Source organism: Misgurnus anguillicaudatus, chromosome 18, assembly GCF_027580225.2.
Source record: "Misgurnus anguillicaudatus chromosome 18, ASM2758022v2, whole genome shotgun sequence".
Classification (NCBI taxonomy): Eukaryota; Metazoa; Chordata; class Actinopteri; order Cypriniformes; family Cobitidae; genus Misgurnus; species Misgurnus anguillicaudatus.
In genome coordinates, this window is record NC_073354.2 from 37,176,065 (window position 1) to 37,201,004 (window position 24,940).

The window sequence follows — 24,940 nt, forward strand, 5'->3', positions numbered from 1 at the left end:
CTATATATCTTTAGATTATTAACACTAATTGATTATAAAATGATTTGTTTACAAAAGGTTTGACCAATTTGTCACTTTAAAAGATTTTATTTCTTTTACATGAAGCATAATGTTTAACTAAACTAAAAATGTTTTATAATTGTATTTCCTCATTGTTTATATGTCAGGTAAATGTTTTAGACTCAATTGTTTGTTCTGCATTGTGTTACATAATTTCCAGTATATGTGTGTGTTGTGAATGGACTTTTATTCCCTCAGGTGTGTAGGGTGGAGTGATGGAGGATCAGGTGTTTAAAGTCTCTATAAAAGCATCTGTTAGTATGAGAAGATCACTGCTTTTACAGTCTTACACCTGCAAATGGAGCCACTTCAAGTCTTTACAGTCCTGGCATTTATTCTAGTTTGCGATGGACAGTCAACTACACCAACTACAACAAGGTATTTGGAGACGACTAATTTATTCATAAAATAAGATTTTATTTCTGCGAGAGAGAAACATAATTAAAATTGCATTTTGTTTATTTAAATTTATTTCAAAAGCTTTCACATATCTGTTGTTTAAATGTAAACCAAATAATGACTACATTTACATAAATTAATTGGTTCACAGGAACATTGTCTGGGCTCTTAATGAAGTGTGTTCTCTTCTTGAGCATTTATGAGTATTTAGAAACATTTCATGAATGGATTTTAATGCATGATGGAAAAAATCGTTAGGTTGTTTAGTTTTGTAAAATAGGAATAGTAAATGTTTAGTACTTTTGTGACATCCTACAGAATGAGTTTGAATATCACCTGTTTGCTTCCAATATAAGCAGATTTAGACAAGTAACATAAAAAAAGTTTGAGCAATATACTGATATATTTTTCTATATATTTTGCATTTACTTTATAATAAGATGAAGTTGAAGGGTGTTTGATTGTTTTTCAGCCCAGAACACAGGTCCACGTATCTGATATCCGTCTCTAAAGTCCTGCGCTGTGGAGTGCCGACCAAACTATCAGTCACTATTCTTACATACCATCATATAAATGTCACTTCTGAACTCATTCATGGAAACATCAGCGTGGCCAAAACGCAAAGCATCATCCCAGGAGGTCAATCACTCTTTACTTTAATATTAGTATTTACTCGATTATTTTACTGCTTTTTATTATTGTCTGCATCCTCCTACAAAACCAAAATCATTTGTGTCACTCATATAGAAAACTTTGTGCTTATTGCAACGTTAGTACATTTTTGATGAAAACTAAACTACTATTTTGTCTTCATTCCATCTACACTGAAAAAAATGATTCATTAAATTTACTCAATTGTTTTTAAGGTAAGTGATTGCAATCAATTTATTTAAGCTACATTTAAACAAAAGTTTTATATTTTATTTTACTTTACTAATCTTTATTGTTTAAATGTAGCTTAAATAAATTGATTGCAACCACTTACCTTAAAAAAATTGAGTAAATTCAATGAATCATCTTTTTCAGTGTATATATAAATCTTATTTAACAGTGCATTGAAAGATTTCAAGGTGTCAATGTGTATTTGTTAGAATATCTTTTCTAAGCAGCATGTAGTACACAAATTCAACTGTCCGATGTGTCAGTAAAGGCATTATTGTATCAATTCTTGCATAAATGTATACGTTAAAATCAACTTATCAAACTTCATACCTCATTAATTTATGACACATACAATATACAACTCCACCCTATTGAAATGCGCTCATGTCATTATTGTGTTTTGTGTTGTTTTTAAGGCTCTACTGGAACCCTCGTTCTTCCTCCTGTGAGTAATGAGAACTGTAGACTGTAGTTATGAATCAGGTGGAGGTGTGTGTGTGTGTGTGCACGTGCTTCCAGATATCTGTTAACTGTCGTCCTCTCTGCAGGTACATTACAGTGACATAAGTTACTTGTATCCATATGAGCTGCATGTCAAAGGCTTTGCTGGAAACACTCAAGTCTTCTCCAACACCACCATGATGATGTTTAGTCCAAAGTGCACATCAATTTTTATTCAGACTGACAAGAACAACTACCAGCCAGGACAGACTGTGAGGTTTCGGGTCGTATCTCTAAAACCTGACGGAAAGCCATACGGAGGCAAGATAGACATTTTTATTCGGGTATGTTGGTCAAATATTTAGTTATTTTTTAGTACTACTGGCAACATTATAAAAGATAAATCAGCTAACAAGACTGAAAACTCATCATTGCCCCCTAAAATAAAATGTTCACCAACAGGTTATTAAAATACATGCAGAATCATTACAAACCTAAGATGCATGTCTAATAAAAATAAATGACCATATCTTTATACACGTGTGCATTGCAAAGATCTAGTCATTGTGATGTAATTAATATAGTTGTGTTGTTTTACAGTAATTGTTAATATGCAGGTCAGAGCCTGTTTAAGATGATATGGCATGAAAATGAATCTTAATTACTGTGAGAATAAAACATTTCCTTATGCTTACATTAAATACACGTCCAGACTCAGCCCAGATAAACAACGTTAAGTGATTCAGAGCTGAAAGTTCCTCACCCAAAAAGTTAACCGTCAAGTAACTAGTTCAGGTTTAACAGCAGCATCACACAACAAACTTTTATTCATCTATGGGTAGAGAGACCTGTTACTAAACTGTCGACATTTGAAACATTTTCTTTGCTGTCTTAGCTGCTTGATGATGACACCTGTTCTTAAAATCAATCACAAAATAAATTTAGTGGAGGCACAGCTGACGTTATATCCAAACACTACATCACAATCCTGTTTTTGTGTTTAGGATCCGAGAGGAAATCTGATTCGGCAGTGGCTGTCTGTTGACGGCGTTCTTGGTGCTGTTTCAGAAGAATTCATCCTCTCTCAGAATCCATCACAAGGCCAATGGACAATTACAGCTAAAATCAATGTGCGTATGAAAACAACACATGCATCATCACATTTTAAGAGTATTTATTCCGATTATTCATAAAGGACAAGAGTTTTTTTCTCAAATCTTAAAGTTTTGACTTGAGGAACCATCAAGAACTTTCATACCAATGCCTTCACAAAAAGCTTTCCAGCAAGCAAAAACTGATATATAGTCCGGTTATGAGTAACCCACTTCCACCCTTAATAACCTTGAATTTGGTTACATGCCGTTTTTGCCAAAATAACTTGAACCATTTCATTATGTAAGCAAAGTCAGCAGGTGTTCAAGGTGTTTGCTTTCATTTCTTTTGTATGTTTTAAGTGCATACGCATCCTCTATTCTTGGGCTTTTGTTAGACGTCTATTAGACTTTTACTGACTGCCAAAGTTTCTTGCTGGTTTTGTACCTTTTACATTTTCATTTTTTTATTGTTCGATTTTAAAATACAGTTTTACTGTTTCTCACATGCAGGACGTTGTAAAAGAGAGACATTTCAATATTGAATACTATGGTAAGTTTTAACCTACATAATAATTCATATTTTGTCAAAAAATCAATAATGAATATATTTCAATTCATAAGTCACGCGGGTATACAGTATTTGTAGGCAGCAATAGCCAAGAATGCATTGTACTGTATGGGTCAAAATTATAGATTTTTTATGCCAGAAATCATTATGTTAACAAATTAAGATCATGTATTTATCATTAGTAATATGAGTTGCTAAGGACGTCATTTGGACAACTTTAAAGGCTTAACTTTTAATTTTTTCTCACTCTCAGATTTTCAAATAGTTGTGTGTCTCGGCCAAATATTGTCAGATCCTAACAAACATACATGCATGCATCAATCAATGGAAAACTTATTTATTTAGTTTATATAAATGTTATATAAATCTTAATTGCAAAAAATGATGGTTTTGTGGATAATGGTCACATGTGTTTTCAGTGCTTCCTAAATTTGATGTGAAGGTGAACGTTCCTTCTGTCCAATATTATGAAGATACTCTTGTTGGTACAGTCACTGCCAGGTAACTATTTGTCTTAAACAGATTCACGAGTGATACAGATATTAAATATTAAAGGTTTGTACTGTCTCTATACTTTAGCTATTTTTATGGGAAACCTGTCAGTGGTGAAATGAACGTTTCGTATGCCCACGTTTTCCAAGGTCTGGTTAAGCGTTACCAAGAGGAAGGAACAGTAAGTTACAGATTCAGGAAATACAACCATGTTATTCAAGGTTAGATTAAATAACCATTAACCATGCATTTCATCTTTGGTCTAGATTGATGGCTCTGCCAGTATTACATTTGATTCATTTCGCTTGGACAACCAATCTGTTGAGTTTTTATATTCACAATATGAAGGATACACGGCTGGTGAATATATTGAGATCAATGTGACTGTGACCGAGCGTGCTACAGGTGTGTCCCACCGGCCATTATTAAACACATGAGCTAACCTGCATGCTCCAAACTATAAACCTGAAAAGACATCTCTATTTGTCCATGTTAATGTAGTGAATAATCTCTGTTTTTGTAGGACTGACGTACAACAGTAGTGAAAGAGTTTCCATTGTGCAGAATAAATATAATCTAGAGTTCCTGCAGTATCCAGAGATCATACGACCGTCCATGACCTTTATGGCTCAGGTAAACACAAAATGATTCATTTATCTGTTTTCATATTAATGATTTTATTCTGCATGCATATAATTCATTACTGGTGTGCACCTCATTAGTTTCTTTTGCTCATACTCGGGGTTAATGATTTAAAGAACCTCTGATCTGAAGTGATTCCCAGTGTATTATAGAGAAAAAATATATTTAAATTAAATCTAGTCTTGTTGAGGTGAGAATTGTCTGAGCTTAAATATTTTACCTGAGGAAAACCAAATGCTTGAATAAATTCACTTGAAAAGTCTACCTCTCTGTTGACATGAACCATAACACAGAGTTGCAATGATGGGTTTTGCACAGACAAGCTGCATTCAGAATTTCTACTGTAAGCGCACATTTTAATTTCTGTTTTCTCTCTTTATTAAGTTGAAATTATCCAGTTATGATGGCCGGGCCTTGACCGATGAAGAGCGGAGTGAAAGTGTGCGGCTGACTGTCACCCAGCAGAAGTTTATTCCCTGGATGTGGGCGCTGGAGAAAACTGAATGGTTGGAGATTGGTGTCTCGGATGAACGATCTTCCTTCAGCTTTCCTCCATTTGATAATCTTTCAGTCCGAGAGATGAATCTTTCTCTTCCTCCTGATGGAGTGATGTCATTCCAGATTCAACTCAATGATGATGTAGCTACGCTTGATTTAAAGGTGTGATGGCTTTCTCATGTCTGTATGATTGACTACTACATTACAATTTATACCCCTTGAAAAAAGTATTGTCATGGGCATTTGTTTTTGATTCAAAGCCCAGTCTTAAAACCAGCTGCCAAGGCTGTCGTCATTCTCCTTTGTATGTATCGTCTCCTAGCATAACCCTTTACCACAGTGCCTTTGAAAAAGTACATGTAATGTACCTAACCCTAAGACTTCTTTAAATTGGCACTAAACCTGTTCTTCATGTTCTTATAGCCCAAAGGATCAAAGTTTATGAGATTCAGGCCTTCTGTGATGTTGTATTATTTGTCATATCTGAGTGCTGCCACCTGCTGTTTGTTTTAGGCTGAGTTTAATGACACGGTCAGTAGATTACATCTGTACAGAAGTTATTCTTCACCAAGTGGATCTTACATGCAGCTGCACAGAAACAATCATCCTCAGGTACTCGTGGGCTTTCTGAAAGTTGTGTTCTGTCACAGGTAAAGCTTTTCTTTCATTGAGTGTCTGTGTGACTTTCACAGGTCGGACAGCCTCTGTCTTTGACCGTGGAGAGCAATGCTAACCAAACCAAATTCCATTATCTGGTAAGTATCTGCCGTCAGTGGAGATCAAGTCATTTCTTTTGAAGTTTGTATAAAAAAACAATTTGTTCGCGGAACAAGCATTACTTATTAAAGTAATTAGATTAAACACGAAAAAACGTAGTATTTATAACTTTTCAACCTCTACTTAACATATTTAGTATGTGTAACACAAAAAGTTAAGTTACCAGGTGAACTTAAATGTATGCAAAAATTAAAATAAAAAAACACAAGTAATGCCAACTACTATAACAATTGCTACAAAATTAAGTAAATCTAGCATAACATTTTCAGTAACTATAGAGCCATGTGATATGCAAATTTCCCATGATGCCTTTCCAGCCAATGAAATCTGTCTTAGCCATTTTGTGAAGCACATGCACTGTAAAAAATCCAACTTCAAAATGATCTTTTAACAAAGAACAACGTTTTCTTGTTGAAGGGCGTCAATTCATTATTTTGTGTTCAAAGAATGAAATAAGCATAATTACCCTGCTAACAAATATTATTTTGTTTACTAGAATACTATTTACCAATTCGTTTACACAACTTGCCAAAAAAAAAAGTATAGTGAAAGTATAAAAAAAAACAATGGTCTGAATGGTTCCCAGCATGCATTGTGACATGTTTACTTCTTTGGTTAATATTTACTAAAAAAGATGACTGTTTTAATGTTTTCTGGCTTTATTTGTGTTGTTAATGTTAGTTATATGTTGTATTTAGAGTAATTGTTGAAAGAATGATGTTTGTTCATTGTTACCATGATTGAGAAGTGTGTGTTCAGTGTAGAGGACGGCACAGTGAGTTAGTGTGCATCATTATTACCTCACAGCAAAAAGGTCTCTGCTTCAAGCAAGGGCTAAGTCAGACAAAAACATTTTTTTTAGGAGACCTTTCTGTGTACACACCCAGTCCAAAATATGCAGGTTAGCTGAATTGGATATACTAAATTAACCCCCATTAACTTCACTCTAAAAAATGATGTGTTGGATTTACTTAAAATATATATGCACCATTTTTGCATTACACTTGTTAAGTAATCTCAACATGGAATAATTTTACTTAAAATTAACAAGAAAATATGTGTTATATGAACTTTTCTTGTTAATTTTAAGTAAAATTATCCAAGTTGGGATTACTTAAAAACTGTGATGCAAAAATGGTGCATATATATTTTAAGTAAATCCAAGACATCATTTTTTAGAGCGTATGCTGTCATACTTATAAGTGAAGTTAGATTCTGGTATCTGAATCGAAAGCTATTATTACTTCATGCTTGTGCTATAGACATTGTGAGATGTTGTGTGATGGTGCGTAATGAAATATGTCTTCAGGTGATGTCTCGAGGTCGGGTGGTGACTACAGGAACTTCAGAATCCTCATCTTTCAATCTGATCACTGATCAGTCCTGGACTCCGCTGGCCTGTGTTCTTGTGTACAACACGCTCCCTGATGGAGAGATTATCAATGACGCTTTACACGTTACTTTCACACAAGTCCTGGCAAACAATGTAAGAGCACAGGACCTAGAGATGAATCGACCAATCATCACAAATAGCTTTTCTAGATCTTATTATACTCAAATTAGGAGTTTCATTAGATTGTTGTTATACTGTAATGAAATGATATTTTCAGCTGTATTTGACCTGTTTTCTGAAAGAAAATGCATCCAATTCAAGTCTCTGAATATAGTTTTAGCTTTGTCTTGACATTTTAGATCTGCTACGCCACTACTGCTGTCATGAGTGAAGGCTTTTAGCAGATCTAGGCAGGTGGTGCTGGGGAGGAGGTGGGTTAGGATAAATCCTGTGGGTGGCACTGAAATGAACCAGGACAGAACAGAATTTAACAGATCACATGAAGATCTAGCAGCTTTATGACAACCAAACAGCTACAATAATGAGTTTCATGACTGAACTCTGTATTTATGTTCATATTGAAGAGTTATTTTACAAGAATTATGTATAAGATGTCTACTATGTGAACCGCAGGTGTCTCTGAGGTGGAGTCAGGACCGTGCAGGACCGGGCGACTCTGTTTCTCTGTCCGTCTCTGTTTCTGAGCCTGGATCTCTGGTGGGAATACTGGTGGTGGATAAAGGGACACTGGACTCTAAAACAGACAATGGCATCACAGACAAAACGGTACAATGGTTTCATGCAAACTCTTCTCTGTCTTCTATGAATCTGCATCCTCACTGAACAATCTGAGAATCCCCAGAGACTTTGAGGCTGTTTGTTTTCTGGATTTCTCACATGAAGTCTTCTCTCATTCATTGTATTGAGTTTTGAGTTTGGGAAATCATCTTACAGGTTTCTATTGTTTGTGCTTGATCACACAATAACTGATGCTGGTCTGCCTATGTTACTCAACACCCGACACTACGCCCCAGTTTCAGTTCAGGACAAAAGGAAGAAACTGAGGTTAACGTGTTAGTGAGAACTAGGGGGGCAGGTTTTAATAGTTCTGAATTGAGTGTTTATTACAACAATAGGTTTGTAATGACCCTGCAACAGTTCATATTTTGTCAGTAATTATAAAAGAATTCCTAACATGTATCTAATATCAGTAAACGAGAGGTTTCTGTTGTGTTTTACAGGTGCTGGAGGAGTTTATGTCTTACAGCAGAGAGATGAGCTCTGTAAATCTCAGGGGCATGAAAATGGGCAATCCGTACTCCATATTCACGGTAGATCAGATTTATGAATCGTACCTCAGAGATCTATCATCTATCAGCAGTGAGTTTACTCTGTTTTATTCTGCAGTATTGTGGCGTCACAGTCCTGACAGACGCCAGACTCGACCTGGAGAACAATTTAATGTTTGCTGAGTTTCGTAAGTCTTCAGGCTGAAGCTGTGTAGTGTTTATTACAATGTCTGTAATTCAGACATATGTCTTTCCCTGTTACTTTTCATGCCACTCAAATGAATGTAAGTGTAGTTAATAATCATCTTCTCATGAAGATTCATGTGTTTCACAGCAGGGGAGATCTACGACACAATTCCTCAGTCTGATGGAGTCCTTCAAGAGACCAAAGAGAGAAAATTCTTTCCTGAAACCTGGATCTGGCTGGATGCTAATATGAGGTATGGACTGGAGGGAGACTTTTAATGAAATCTCCTTCAATATGGTGATTCCCAAAGAAATCTGCCATCAAAAGTTAATCCCTTTACTGACACTGTCACGTGAGCGGGACAACTGAGTTTACTTCAATGTTTTGCATGTAAATTTTAATCTTATGACGACAAACTATATATCTTATATATCTACATTATAATGCAGTGACGGTCATTTATTAATTTATTAATAAAACAAGACTATGCAGCAACCTGTTGACACCTAGTGGCCGTTGTTGGTAAAACCACTATGGGGCGGTTTCCCAGACAGGGTTTAGATCAGAGGTTTTCAATAGGTGAGGCGCGCCTCCCCAGGGGGGCGCCAAAGAGCCACAAGGGAGGCGCGACACGCGAAGAAAAAATAACGGCACACATCTGTACACATCTGTATGCAGCTCTATTGATATCTGTAATTGTGCGTGCGTGTATTATATTTAAAATGCATCATTTCCTTGTCCCAATTCAACAGAAGTCAGCATTAAGGGAGGAGACAGGACCCAGCAAAAAACGTAGGAAATATGATCCTGAATACTTAAAGTTAGGTTTTACCTGGTTGGGGTCTGAGGCTGCACCGCTGCCGCAGTGTGTGGTCTGCAAGGAGGTGCTAGCGAATGATAGCATGAGACCATGCAAACTTAGGCGTCACATTGAAACCAAGCACACAAATCTAGTGAACAAGCCAGTTGAGTTTTTTGAGAGGAAGCAGTTTGTTCCGTATTTTATGAAAATTAATTTAGTGCAAATACATGACAGACACATAGCTTCTAATATGTCAGCCACGAACGAAGACCGCGTCATTTGTATAAGAAAACCCTGACGGTGCGTTAATTTCTCTCTCTGTTTGTCTATGATCAGCGTAGCGGTTTTAACATCTTGCAGCGCCATCAGGAAATGCCCTTTTAATTGGTTGTTTCAGTCATTGTGATGTCACGTATCATAGCAACGATGACGACAAGTGACAACAGCGGGAAATGTAAAAATGACTGCATCCGAGCAGCCGGCGAAAAAGAAACGAGCACAAAAACATAGAATTGATTGGGAAAATGACTATCCGTGGCTGGAATGCGTGAGGGACAATGAATACAAGGCCAATTGTATCATATGCCGTCGCGTTTTTTTCTGTTTGTCACGCCGGAGTGTGTGATATTAAGCAGCACTCATGAGGAGATAATCACAAGAGGAGCGAGAGGCTGCGGGCACAGGATGGAGCAATGTCAAGGTTCATTGTCCATCAGTCGTCTCCAGAGGCTCATATGGTATGTAATTATGTGGATTTTTAAAACTCAAATATAGTTGATAAGAAAGTGATTATATTAAAAGAGATAGTACAGGTTTAGACTAACAATCCACCTCTCTCCAGTGCTCCCTCCGTCTCATAATGTGTTAATCATTTCTGATGGGTTTCTTATTAAATAATTATGGATTTAGATAGCTCAAGCGTTAAAAAGGGGTGGGGTCTTTGAAGAGGGCGTATTATAAACTTAACAAAACCATGGTTCATTGCTGGCAAAATGATCATGATAGCCTTTATATTTCACATCTATGTGGTTCAGTCTTGTATACTTATTAGGCATACTTTGCTATTCATTAAATATTTAGGCCTAAGAAGTTGTATGAAATATATTTATATTTTCACCAGAAGTCTTCATTTCAGGGTTTTTTTTTTCTTTCAAAATTCTCTTCTGTGGGATCATGTCACCGGACCAAGGCATTGAATGCATAAATTGGTTGGGCCATGGGGTTGATGCCGCTCGTAGCACACATTATGTGAATGGCATTTTGTTTGTTTTTTAAGGTGTTATGTGGCTGAAATCGTTAAAAAAATGTGATGAAAATATGTTAATCTGTTCGATCTGATATACCTGCAATGCAGTTAACTGTTAGATGTTATGTGTTCCGTGAACAAACAGCGTTGTTTTTTATTGATCAGAGAGCTGTCCATTGTGCTGATTTTGTTTGAGACGATCTCCTTCAAATATGCGCAGAAACACGCACCGACTGCAGCCGTGGAGTGTCGTTAGTTGTATTTTTGGCGCTTGTTGTATTGTTGTATTTTTAAGCATGCTTTGTTGACTTGTCAACTGATGCTCAGTGATTTTAAGCCTCAATTAGGCCTGCATGAAGTTGGAAATTATTTGCTGTTGCAAAGAATCATTTATGAATGCACTTTTGAAAAAGTTGTGGAAATAAAATGTTTTCAATCAGATATTTAAAGTCATCATAGCCTGGAACACACAAAAGATGGCATTACTGCAGAGGCGTGTGCACTCAAAAAAATAACTCATTGGATGAGTTATGTCAAAGAGTTACCCATTTATGTCAGTATTATGCATTGCAATTGTGTTTGAACAAAAAAACTAAAACAAACGTGTAGCATTAAACTAAACTGCTTAAACAAAACAAACAACATTTAAAAATCTTTTTTTTAATGTGTGGGTTAGGGCAGGCGGACGGGATTTTGGGGAGGGGGGGCTTGGCTGTCCTTACCTACTCTAAGGGGAGGCTCACATTCACCTAATTTGAAAACCCCTGGTTTAGATTAATCCAGAACTAGGCCTTAGTTATTTTAAGACAAAAAACAATACTGGTGTGCATCTTGAGACAAAACAATGGCACTGATATTTATTAAAATATGTCAGTACAAGGTATTTTGAAATTAAAGTAGCTCAAACATGGATCTTAGTCTGGGATAAGCCCTGTCTGGGAAACCGCCCCTAAAAGTGTTTTATTTTTTGTGATTATGTATAAAATATATACTTTATTGCATTCTTTTTATTTATTGCAACAAATGTAAAGTGCTATAACAATTTTTATTTAATATTTTCACCTCCAGACACTTCTATGAAAAACTTTAAAGACCAAGATTAAGCTTTCTTTATAGACTTATATTAATTTAAAGGTGTACATCACCTTTTCAACCCCTACTCAAAAAGGGTTGTGCCAGTTAAAGGGTTAAATAAATTCTAAGATGTCTAAGACAAAGTTAATACTTTAATGAAATATAACTGTAAGATTTTGTCAATTTTACAGTACATCCACTGTAAAGTCTTTCCCCTTCACCGTGCCAGACAGTATGACATCTTGGGTGGCGTTTGGCATTGTGATGTCCGAGGGTCTTGGTTTGGGCATCAGTGCTCCTGTTGAGGCAAAATATCATTTACATTATTAGTTGAATATTGATATATTATGAATGGCACAGTTCTGAGGATTACAAGAGTTTTCTTTGTACAGTTGACAGTTTTCCGGGATTTCTTCCTGTCTCTTAATCTCCCGGCGTTCATCATCCGTGGAGAACTGCTACTGTTGGAAGTCAATTTATTCAACTATATGAATGTAGATATGGAGGTGGGATTTGTGTTTAGTTTCTAAACTTTATTAAGTACACTGCAAAAACTGACTTTTTTGTCTTTTTTTCAGTACAAATATCAAAAAATACTTAAATCAAGATTCATTTTCTTGATGAGCAAGAAAATAAGTCTAGTTTTTAGACAAAAAATATCAAATTTAAGTGAATTTGTGTTTAAAACAATTACATTATTTAAAAACAAATACATAATGTTTTTTTTCTTGAATTAAGTATTTAAGAAAATAAAATTGCTTACCCCATTGGCAGATTTTTTTTTGCTTAAATCTTTTTATTAATTTTTTTCTAAAAACTTTCTTAGGTAATTTTGCTCATCAAGAATTACATCTTAATTTTTAGGTATTTTTAGATATTTGTACTGAAAACAACACCAAAATACTAAGTAAGAAAGTCATATTTTTGTGAGATTTTTTGCAAAAACCTATAAAATCAAATCCTGTCTTATAATTTTTTTTATTGAATATCTTGTTTTGCCGTCACTAATAACCTTCAACTGTTTTGTGTCTCCATTTCTTATCTCAGGTAATTGTAGTTGTGGCAGAAAGTGAGATGTTTGAGTTTGTGTCTCCAGACGGTAAAGGATCTCCTCTGGCCAGCGTGAGAAAGATCTACATCCAGAGTCAGAACATTACATCCGCTGTGTTCCCGATCCGAGCTCTGGCACTGGGAGAGATGCCCATCTCCGTCAAAGCCACGTCCACGTACAATTCAGACTTAGTCTACAAAACTGTTCTTGTCAAGGTGATTTTCTGACTGACAGATGAGTCTGTTATTGTAAATCTCATAAAAACATCATGTGCGTTTATAGTTCAAAACTGTTCAAATGGAAAGAAGAAATATTTTGCATTAAGTTGACATTGTTTTCATGATGAATAAGTGCTCAAAGACTCATTTTGGGCTGCTTTGTCACAATGCATTATTTTTCTTTATGCAACAATGAATTAGGCTGCGTCTGAAACCAAAGGCAGTTGACTTGTTGCCTCACTGCCTCATGAGGAAATGACTTTGGCGACATGAAGGCAGCTCTGCACAGCAAAAAATTATTTTCAAGAAAAAAAATTCTTAGTATTTTTGTCTTGTTTTCAGTAAAAATATCTAAAAATTCTTACATTAAGATGCTTTTTCTTGATGAGCAAAATGACCCCAAAAAAATTAAGTGATTTTGTGCATAAAACAGGCAAAAAAATCTGCCAATGGGGTAAGCAAAAAATCTTGAGAATTTTTTCAAATGTTCACTAAATTCAAGAAAATTGTAAGAAAAATGTGCTTACCCCATTGGCAGATTTGTTTGCTTGTTTTATGCACAAAATAATTTATATTTGATATTTTGGGTCTAAATACTATAGACTTATTTTCTTTGGTCATTTTGCTCATCAAGAAAAAGCATCTTATGATGAGATGATGAAGATGTCTCAGGAGTCAGGAAGTAAAGCAAACATTAGATATGAACGTGCCTTCCTGCCTTCAAATATTAGAGAATTGGGACTCAGCCTTTATGTATTTTTTTGGGGGGGTGCTTGATAGATTTGTTTTTAAAACATAATATAATTTTAAAGTAGAGTATATGGTTATGTGATGATATGTATCTCATTTAGTTAAACTCTTTCTCTTTAGGCGGAGGGAATGGAGCAGTCGTCTACTCAAACTGTGTTTCTAGAGTTTCCACTAAATCAGAGGACTCTGTCCCGATCATTGGAGTTCAGTTTTCCTGCAGATGTCGTTCCAGGCAGTCAGAGGGCCACAGTATCTGCTGTGGGTCTGTGTCACATATTACTCTATGAATTAATGATATTTCTCTGTGTTCTGTTACTTATACTGCAATAACAGAAACTATTAGCGGTCAACCACACATTAAGTCGCAGGTCCGAAGCACGCACACACACATAAAGCTACGGACATGCCGACGCATTTGAAGCCAACCATGAATATAAAACTCCAGGCTTTAATCTTCTATTACAGCACGCTTATTAACTGTGGTCCAGATTTATTTGAGATTTGGTTAAGATAATTATTTGCTACTAACTACTTAACAGTAGCTTACGTACATGTAATTTGTCTGTGTGACAGGTGACATTTTGGGTCCATCTATTGGCAATCTGGACTCTCTTATTCAGATGCCCTACGGCTGTGGTGAGCAAAACATGATCCATTTTGCTCCAAATATTTATGTTCTCCAGTACCTGAGAAGTTCAGGCCAGAACGAGGAACAGACGAGGATCCGGGCTATGAGCTACATGTTGACAGGTGTGTGTGTGTGTGTGTTTAGCATCTTATTCTCATAAGACACACAGCACATTTCATTCTCTTAACAAACAGTCGTTATGTTTTATTTCAGCTTATGAACGGGAGCTCTCGTATCAGAGGAGTGATGGGTCATTTAGTGCGTTTGGTGACAGTGATAACTCTGGCAGCACCTGGTACATACACACTTATCATATATACTTCACGTCTTATTATCATATGATAAATGAAGAGTTTAAACTGTAAATCCTGCTTGGACACGGCACAGATGAGTTTCTATGTTACCTTTGAGCAGTACATTGCTAAGCGTATTGTTAAACTAATGAAGTAAGTATTTTTATTCTTCTTATCAGCAGGCGAGTGTATAGAAGGTTATTTATGTGTTAGTTGTTGTGTAACAATCAGGTTATCAGCGTTCGTGCTGAGATGTTTCCTCCAAGCTCGAACTTTCTTTACGATTGATCCGGCGGTGATACAGAGGACGGCTGATTGGCTGGTGACGCAGCAGAACCCTGACGGTTCTTTCAGAGAGCCGGGTCGAGTCATCCACACAGAACTGCAGGGAGGTTTGGACGGGTCCGTTTCTCTCACTGCTTACGTCCTCATGGCGCTCCTGGAGGATGAACAATACAGGGTCAGTACACTTCCATCAATTATTGGCCGATTACTGTTGATCCTTTATGTTTGGAAGCTGAATTATCTCTGATAAATACACTGTATAAAGGATTTCAGTGTGCTGCTGTTTTCAACTTTCAACAATTTTTCTTGCAATTTCTGAATTAGTTTTACTGTCTCAAATTTTCATTCACTATTTTTCCTTCATCTAAAATAAAAAAAATAGGGTGGTGGTTTGATAAACCAAAAGGATTTTTTCCTTTGAATGATGTGATGCTGGAGTAAGATCCAGAGCTCTCATATCAGTTTATAATTCTGACAAATTTTAAGACAATTTGCACATAAAAAAGAAAGCATTGTGCCATTTAGACACACAAACATCAAGAGTCAGAGTATGAATCTCAACAATGATGACAAAGAAATGCAGAGCCGGTGCCAGACCATAACTAACATGGGGGCACTCGGCTTCCAATGGGGGGCACGCAATAGCAACAATATTTTGCAAAAACAAGACATTAAAACAACAAATACAGCAAGCACACACTCATACAACTAGTACAGACTGTCAGCTCATTTCCCGTATAAAGTGCAAAAGACCACAAACTATGCGCAAAACTATTGAACTTCGACCGCGGCGTGAGTGCAAGCTGAGCTCCGCTGCGCTCGCGCTTGGCTCGACGCAACAACAAACCGCACTCGCACGGCGCAAGCCATGGAAATGAATGGGTTTCATAGCCCAGCGCACACCACGTTCTAGCTTTAAAAAAGCCGCTTTACCATAATCACGTCTTAATGCTGTTAACGGTCTATAGCCACACTTCACATTTAAGCTTACGGAATTTAAAACAACGGAAACTTACCTTTACAATAGCTGAAGACGGCGTGTAAGAACATTAAACTTCCTTAAAACAGTGTCCTGACCTCGAATCTCTGAGTTTGAGCCAGTCTGTGTTTGCATGAAGATGAAGCAGGTGGTGCTGGTTCGTTCTAAATGTTCTAATATCCATATTTTACACGATCCATAAAATGCAGCGAAAAAAACACGTTACTATTATCAAGTCACAAATATGCTAAAGACGTAAGACGGGTGAGACGCAGCAATACATCCAATCAAAGAAACTGGTCTATTTTAATTAAAGAAAACATATATCAACTACATTTTCGTCATTTGATTACATTACAAGTCATGAAACATTCAATGTTTAATTTATTTTAATTATTCTTGATATATATTAAAGTAATAAAAAACTTTGTAGGGGGGCACACCAACCTGTTCGGGGAGGCACTGCCCGCGAATGCCCCCCCTTGACGCCGGCCCTGAAGAAATGTAAAGCTTCATGCTGCAATCCATGCTGGGAATCAACAAATTACAAATCACATCCAGGATTCCCAGCATGCACTGCGGTGTGAATAAATGAACTTTTTTACAATTTTCTTTGTCACCATTATTAAAATTGTGGACTGCTATGAGAGTTCTGGATCTACTTTAGTATAACATCACCAACAAAGAAAGATACTTTTGGTTGATCAAACACTGGATGCATAAATCGACTCACTAAATGATGATCTTAAGTATCAGATACTAATCAGCACTGTGGTTATTACATTATTGGCTTTATTTACCACAACAAATGTGTTTTAAACACAATGCGCAAATAACACAAACAGCCAGAGGAAACGCTAGCAAACTCAGTCAAGAGTCTGACTAAAACAAACACTGATCACCATAATGGCTTTAAATGAAACAAAACCAACATCTAAACATAATAAGTGAATCTTTTACAGAACATTCAAAAAATAATGTTTTATAACAGTTTAAAAATGATAAAAACTTTCCTCTAACATTCACACAACAAACAAACATTCATGACACATAAAAAACTGGACTAGAATTACAATTAATGGACTTTCTTCAACAAGAAAATGTTGCAAGGTTCTCATAGAGGTAGAAAAAGTTGTTTACGGCAAGTTGTTTATTTTTCATTGGCTCAAGTTATAGATGTGAATTATTACCCCAATTTTTTCATTTGGATGAAGGAAAAAATAGTAAATGAATTTTTTTTGTGTGTTGATGAGACAGTAAAACCTCAAGATTTTAAGATGAAATGAACAAATTCAGAAATTGCAAGTTGTGTCATCTTAAGTTGAAACAGCATCCCAACGAAATCCTTTTTCCAGTGTACTAATGGTCTGTTTGTGTCTCTGTCAGAATATCTATGAAGGACGTGTATCTTCTGCCAAAAGTTATCTGATATCTCAGCTGAATCAGGGTCTCTCCAGTAACTACAGTCTATGTTTGGTCACCTATGCGCTTTCATTGGCCAACAGCTCGACTGCTATATCTGCTCTTACACAGCTGATGAACAGAGCTTACATTAGAGGTAAATACTCAATAAAGTTCAAATATAACCGCACACAGTATTGTGTATACAGGGTTTGATGTGATTTCTCTCCTCCTGTGGTCTTTATATCCCTGCTGAATTATTTTAATCATGGTGAACACAATGGTTTTCTCCTTTACATAATCAATAGACCATACAAAACACCTAATGGACAGATATTTTTGAAATATAAAATAAAATATTGAAATGACAAACAAACGTTTGGGGCAAACAACAAAGATGTTATGCAGCACATCAACTGTCTAAGTTAAAGTATAGAGTAGATAATTCATGCCAAATATATTTAAAACATAAACAATGCTCATCATGTTTAATACATAAGCCTATGTTTTGTGTCTTTTAAGGTTTATTTAATGTCAGTTTGTTTCTGTAGAGTTAGCAAAGTTGATTCCCAACATTATAAACACCAGCAGACAAATTTACTGTGCGTATTTTCATATTCATCATCCTACAAATTCTTCACACACTAAAACCGAAATGAATATTGATGAATCTGTGCAAAACAATACAATATATTGATATGTCTTTATAACGTCAGCACTGTTCATTACATAAGGAATAATTGACGACGGGCCCTTGAATTATAACAAAATAATCTACACAAGGTCTGTATTATTTTCAAATACTTCAAAGGACCAGAGTCAGTTAATCCCTGTTATACCACAGTTACCACAAACATCGCTCTGGTGCCTATTTTTAAGACCTTTGACAGGTCAGGTGTGTGGTTTACTGAAAAATAATAATGAAAAATAATCAACACCCGTGGAACATTTCTCATCCAATCAGAATAAAGCATTCAAAAGGTCTGCGGTGTAAGAATGCATAAACAACATTAGCAACAAGCTATTGACCACAATACTGTATCATACATTTTTTATATTTTGAAATCAGTCCTTACTAGTGGTTGAACGATATGTTTTTTGTTTTTTTTGGGGCTGATATAAGGCTGATATAACATAAATGTCATTTCAGTAAATAAGAGAAAAACAGAACATTGGTGAAAGTAAATAAACATTTTGCTATGCATAATTTTTATAAATATATTCTTTTATTTAATGTGGATCTGACATCTTACGGTACTGTTTAAATAATAATTTACTGCACACCAGAATGTTGTTGTGTGTAACACGACTTTAAAAAATGAATAATTATCGGTCATTTTACTGTCTGACTTTGGCTTCACATCTGAGTGTCTTTTCATTACAAACAACAAATTTAAGTAAAAGAAAAAAGTACTGAAAAGATTTATCTGCCAATGCTGATAATAAAAAAGTAGAAATATCAGTTGATGTATTGGCCACCGCAATATATACCGGTCAATCACTAACACCTGCAATCCTGTTTCCAAGCTGTTTCACAGTCATCGGCCACCAGGGGGAAATGATTAGAGAGTTAACTTAACTTGAAGGTCACCAGTTAAAGTCTTACGGCCAGCAGTGTCCCTGTGCAAGGCATCTTATCTCCAATTTGTTTGTATGGTGGCTCAGAATTGTTAAAACACCTCACTAAATGCTTGCTTCGAATGCAAAAACACAGGAAATTGAACCTGATCTGAATTTTTTTATGACAGCGAAAGTCATAAGCCGTGGATAAACATGACTGACACAACGTAACGTTGTATTTATTTTTTTAACGTGCAAAATAAATGTAAAGAAATATTTCTATGTAAAGAAATATTTCTGTATATTTTAAGAGAATATCTGTGAACAGTGTATTACTGTAAAGGGCCATTTGAATTGTATAAACAGAATGGCACAGATGTATAGGACATTAAAAACAATTGAAATAACTAATCTGGTGAGCAGCTGGATGAACATTTATAAACTAACAATGCAATATTATATTCTTGGGTGGTGTTGCTCGTATTTGGACAGTACTGGGGGTGTTAAGTTATTTTTTGTGTCTTTTAGATGGAGTGCCAATGTGGAGTCCTCCAGTAAACGTTGAGTCGAGTTACTGGCAGCCCCGTTCATCAGATATCGAGATGTCTGCATACGTACTGCTCTCCATGGACAAACAGGCACAGATAGATGGAGGATTTGGACTCTTAAAGTGGCTCAGTCAGCAGAGGAATCATCTGGGTGGATACGGATCAACGCAGGTAAACTCTTTAAACTGAAGGCAGAATAGAAACTTTATTCAAACACATACTTATTCTGTTCATTAAAGATCAGAATTACAGAGCAATTTATTACACATTTGATGAAAGATTATAAAGTCAAACAGTCTTTGTTTTCAAAATAATACATGCTGTGCCATTGGATGAGAAATGTGCATTAAGAAAGTAAATAGCTTTAGATTTGGATTACAAGTTCAGTTTAAAAGCAATTGAAGCACGTATTAGTATTTAAACTCTTACACATCATCCAGGGCTCTACACTAACTTTTTGCACTGGTTGCACTGGTGCACATTTTTTCTTAGGTGCACCAACACTACAGTTAGGTGCACCCAAATTTTTGACCGCATCGCATTTACAGTTCACCCAAACGTTAAAATTCTGTCATAATTTACTCACTCTCATGTTGTTACAAACCTGTATAAATGTCTTTGTTCTGGTGAACATGAATGAAAATATTTTGAGGAATGTTTGTAACCAAAGAATCCAAAAGCTTTCATCCAATAGGAGCGGCGCAGGACATCAGGCTGCTGTGTTGCAAAATACACACAAGAGATTTCAGAGCCGCTGTCTGTATTCTGTCAGAGTTTTTAGAGACTTGTCTGTCTGCCCGCCCGCCCCGCACACATGTGTTGTGTTATTTACAGTCAGACACAGACAGATCTGCACCTGTTATTGACAAACAGATTATGTTTTATGTAGCCTATTAACACCAGATATCATTATGTTGGCACTGAGTTTATTTTAATATTTTGCATCTTAATTTTAATCTATCACAACAAACTATATATTGTTGGAAAGGTCTGAAGGGTTGTTCACATTATTATGAAAATGATAACTATAATATAAAACGTTTTTAAAACTATATATTTTATAGTTAAAGAGAATAGTGGAACACAATTAAAACGAGAAATATACAATGAACGATACCGTTGGGATCACTTTAAATACAACAAGAACAGCAAATGTATACATTTAATGACACATGAACAATTACAAGCATTTTTATTAAAGGAAATATGTAATAACAATTACAAGCATTTTTATTAAAGGAAATATGTAATACTAGTTAATACCATTGAAGGTAAATTATTTGCCTGAGTACTCCACCTCACGAATGAATTAGCATAAAGTAATCGTCCAGTGATGTGGACGCTAATATAGTTATTGTTTTAATTAACATTATAGTTAATGTTATAATGTGAATGGCCCTTAAAGGCAGGGTGCATGATCTCTGAAAGCCAATGTTGACATTTAAAATCACCTAAACAAACAAACCCCTACCCAAATAGAATCTGGACCTTCTTTTGATAGACCCGCCCCACACATACACAACCCAGGCAACGATGTTGGTTAGTAGACACGCCCCTTACTGCTGATTGGCTACAAGTGTGTTTTGGTAGTCGGCCCGACTCCAAAGTGTTTTTCAGAAATCATGCACCCCGCCTGTAAGAAAGTAGTTTTCATATTTCAAAACCTTTTAGCAGTAATAATAACGCAGTGACAGTCATTTATTAATTTGTGACAAGAGTACGCAACAAACTGTTGACACTAAAAGTCTAACACAAACCTAATTTTTTTGTGATAATTTTATGCATAAAATACATATTTTTATTTATTACAATAAATGTAAACTGCTATAACAGTTATTTTTTATATCTTCCATGAAAAACTTTAAAGTGTCTTTTTTAAAACAAGACAAAGATTATGCTTCTAGAACAAAATAATAATGCCAGAGTTGTATTCATTTGAAGGTGTATATCACCCCTCGCCCCCCACTCAAAAAGGGCTGCGCCAGTTAAGGGGTTAAATATATAAATGAAGTGATGTTTTGTGTTTTGTGTGATAGGACACAGTGATCGCTCTACAGGCTTTATCAGTCTACGCTTCATACGGCAGCTCTGCATCCATCGACCTCACCATCACAGTCACCGATCTCATGGACCGTGTCACCGTCTTCACCATAAACAGATCCAATTACCTGCTTCAACAGAGTCAAGACATAACTGTTAGTCCATATCAACACCTACATCACACTTACTGAGATTAAACACTTATACTTTCAACATAGATGCCAGATTACAATATAACGGGAATATTAGTGATGAAAGAGCAATACAAGATATATATACATCTATAACGAATTGACACGTCTTTAAAATGGTTTTTATTGTTTTTCTTCTGCAGTTGAATACAGACGAGCGAGTTTATGTTGAGGTGTTTGCAGAAGGTCAGGGATTTACTCTTTTTCAGGTATGTGCACTTATTACTAACATTTTGCTGTATTAACAAGCATGCGTAATTTATATTTTAACATAAGAAGAGAGTTTGATCTGGTGTTGCTTTAGATGATTAATCTCTCGTCTGTTTCTGTCTGTATTAGCTGAGTGTATTTTATAATGTGAACGGCCTGAGATCATCACGCAGACGTCGTGACGTTTACACGGATGACTTCTTTTATTTGTATGTGGACATCACGGACGATGACACGCATCATATGAACTTACACGTGTGTTTCAAGTGAGTGACCGTCAGGAACACAATCTAGACGTTTGATTGGGTGGATGTCTGTGTAAAAGCATTGTTTTCTCTTGAAGTCTGAGAGATGGTCAGGGTCTGAATCAAACGGGTATGGCCATTCTGGATGTGGGTTTACTCACCGGCTTCAGTTTGGCACAAGCAGGTGTTCAGACCGATGATGTGGTGAGAAGAGTTGAGACGTCTCCCGGACGAGTTATTCTTTATTTGAGCACCGTGAGTTTCTGTTTTTAACCACATACAAAAGTACCTGCAGACGACATGTATTGTTTGATATAAAAGAAAGTCGAGTCAGAACTGCAGTCTGATAAAGATACTGAAATAGAGCTGTCACCTTGAATTAGTTTGAACTGATGATCTTGATTTCAGTAAATCTTTATGACATCACTTCTCTCATGACAGGTGACAACATCTGAGTGGTGTCTTGATGTACCCACCAGCGTGGACTTTAAGGTTACAGGTGTTCAGGACGCAGTGGTTATGATCTACGACTACTATGAGCCCCGTAAGCCTCCTTATACATATCTGTCTCATCTTTAGGACTGTGTGTTTCTGGTGTTTCTCATTCTTAAATGTCCATTTGCAGAGCGTAAAACCGTCCGATCGTACACATCAGTGAGAAGACGTGACATGTCCGTGTGTTCTCTGTGTGGATCTGATTGCTCTCTGTGTCAGAATCAGGACCAAACGCTGACTGATGTCACATCTTCCTCCTTTAACAATCATCATCATCATCATCATCATCTGACCTTCATCACTCTTCTCTTCACTCTACTGTCAGTCCTTATTTAATCAGTGTTTTACATATACACAGATCTGAGATCAGTTTGAACAAATGACTGTATGTCTAAAATGATGAGATAGAGAGGATTTCTGTTTTAAATGTTTGTTTTTACATCATAATAATCTGACAAAGACTTTAGACAGAAGTTTTGTGTTTATGTAAAATGTGCTGCTTCATCAATCATAATGAAATCATCAATGTTTTAGTATTTTCTAATGTACGGCAATATGTGTAAATGAAACGTTTTTATATGCCGTCAAAACTGATGAGTTTATAAATGTAAGTGCTGCATGATTATTCCCCATCATTACAGTTATAATCTATTAGATTCTGCTGCGTTCACATCATGCTACTATTAATGTACTGTGGCCGGTTGCATAAACATAGCCGTGACATTAAGACTGCGTCTTAAGAATGATTCTGACTAACTACTACTAAAACAATTAGTTGGGGCTAATCAGTCTTATTATTTGGATTTAAATTAGACCAATCTACCTTTCTGTACTTAAAACAGTTATGATCAGTCTTGAAGAAAAAAATTCATGACTAACTTTAAAGACTAGTCTTAAAGTTTTATGCAACCGGCCACACATACAATCTGACTAATATAACAAAACATTCTTTAAGGTTATATAATGTTTAAATAAATCAAAATGCCTTCCTACATCATCTTTATCTCTTTCCCTGCAATTGCAGAGAAAACGCGTCCCTGTCAAGGACGAGTTTTTACGGCAATCTGTATTTCCGCTATTATCCACCAGGTGGCGCTCTTACACAACTTATAAAACACTGAAGCATCCACTGATCCAAAAACAGTAAAAACTTTGTGTATGTTTTGATCATCGCTCTAAATCTGGTCTCTATTGAAAGTCCTTTACAAAAATGCAATCTTGTTTGTGTGAAGGCAGAGGGTCTGTTCTTTCATTTTATATATTGTATGTTTATATTTTTAGTCAGTCAGACATGAAAACACACCCATATGTCAAAGAAATATAATTTTAAATATATGTCAAAATATACAAAAAATGTCCAAAAATATATGTGCTGAAATATATTTTAAAACATGTACTTTTCAACCAAAATGCCAATATTTTAATTTTGAAAAATATTTAAAATATAAATATATTTTAAAGCTTTTATATCCACTGCAAAATACATACTTATAATTTAATATTTTATACATACTTATACATTTCATACTTTATATTTTGGTCAGGAAAAATATTTTTGCCGTATAGGTTGTAAAATTAAAAATGTATTTGTTGCTCCTGAATGTTGAAATATTTAATTATTTAATGTAAAAATAATTGAATTAAGCTTTACTTTGTACAAAATGTATTAAGCATTTTGTACAAATATTTTTGGCCAGAGAAATAGTTTTTGCCTTATGGGCAGGCTTACTTCTAAGATCTTGAAGCGCTTTGCCTTTTTTTAAATATACAGTGGCAAGAAAAAGTATGTGAACCCCTAGAAATAAACTGGTTTTCTACAGTGATTTGCCATAAAATGTTATCTGATCCTCATCTAGGTCACTACAATAAACAAACATGATGTGCATAAGCTCACAAGACATAAATAATTCCAGTTTCTTGTGTCTTTTTTGGAAACACCATTAAACATTCACAATGCTAGAGGAAAATGTAAGTGAGCCCATGGACTAATTACTTTATTGAAAGCTTTTTTTGTCAGAAGCTGGCAAACTGGAGTCCAATTAATAAAATGAGTTTAAATGTTTGGTTTAGTGCAACTTTGATTGATATTAAGACACTCACTCATTGTAAGATTGCTGTCAGCTCTTCTGAACCTTGCTCTTATAAAGATATCTGATCAAGAGATGTTGCACTCCATAAGGCTGAAAAGGGATACAAAACAATCTCAAAGACAAAAAGTCAAGTCAAGATGACTCCTAAGACACCATGCAGAATACTCAATAT

The 24,940-nt window shown here is 35.7% G+C and overlaps 1 protein-coding gene across 2 annotated transcripts; it reads left to right on the plus strand.

The window, feature by feature from the left end:
* Positions 1 to 266: 266 nt before the first annotated feature.
* Positions 267 to 24,114, plus strand: cd109 (CD109 molecule). Of its 2 annotated transcripts, none has more exons than XM_055185606.2 (33): positions 267 to 438; positions 932 to 1,098; positions 1,758 to 1,786; positions 1,890 to 2,126; positions 2,787 to 2,912; positions 3,387 to 3,426; positions 3,864 to 3,945; positions 4,024 to 4,117; positions 4,203 to 4,341; positions 4,460 to 4,569; positions 4,963 to 5,238; positions 5,590 to 5,688; positions 5,769 to 5,831; positions 7,163 to 7,339; positions 7,820 to 7,972; positions 8,428 to 8,517; positions 8,594 to 8,663; positions 8,813 to 8,915; positions 11,976 to 12,090; positions 12,177 to 12,290; positions 12,832 to 13,050; positions 13,924 to 14,065; positions 14,377 to 14,553; positions 14,645 to 14,726; positions 14,956 to 15,184; positions 17,375 to 17,546; positions 19,478 to 19,668; positions 21,534 to 21,692; positions 21,872 to 21,937; positions 22,068 to 22,204; positions 22,282 to 22,438; positions 22,625 to 22,727; positions 22,809 to 24,114. In XM_055185606.2, the coding sequence occupies exons 1-33, from the start codon at positions 359 to 361 to the stop codon at positions 23,012 to 23,014; spliced, it is 4,404 nt and encodes a 1,467-aa protein (XP_055041581.2). In that variant the 5' UTR covers positions 267 to 358; the 3' UTR covers positions 23,015 to 24,114. The 2 variants fall into 2 exon arrangements, with proteins under 2 accessions (XP_055041581.2, XP_055041580.2); XM_055185605.2 differs by having other exon boundaries at positions 268 to 438; positions 8,810 to 8,915; positions 22,809 to 24,113.
* The last annotated feature ends 826 nt before the right edge of the window (positions 24,115 to 24,940 follow it).

Excerpts from the sequence above, each read along its gene's own strand:
- cd109 (XM_055185605.2), top strand. The coding sequence starts at position 359 with ATGGAGCCACTTCAAGTCTTTACAGTCCTGGCATTTATTCTAGTTTGC. Across the intron at positions 2,127-2,786 it reads AGATAGACATTTTTATTCGG|GATCCGAGAGGAAATCTGAT; the intron begins GTATGTTGGTCA and ends TTTTGTGTTTAG. Across the intron at positions 12,291-12,831 it reads ATATGAATGTAGATATGGAG|GTAATTGTAGTTGTGGCAGA; the intron begins GTGGGATTTGTG and ends TTCTTATCTCAG.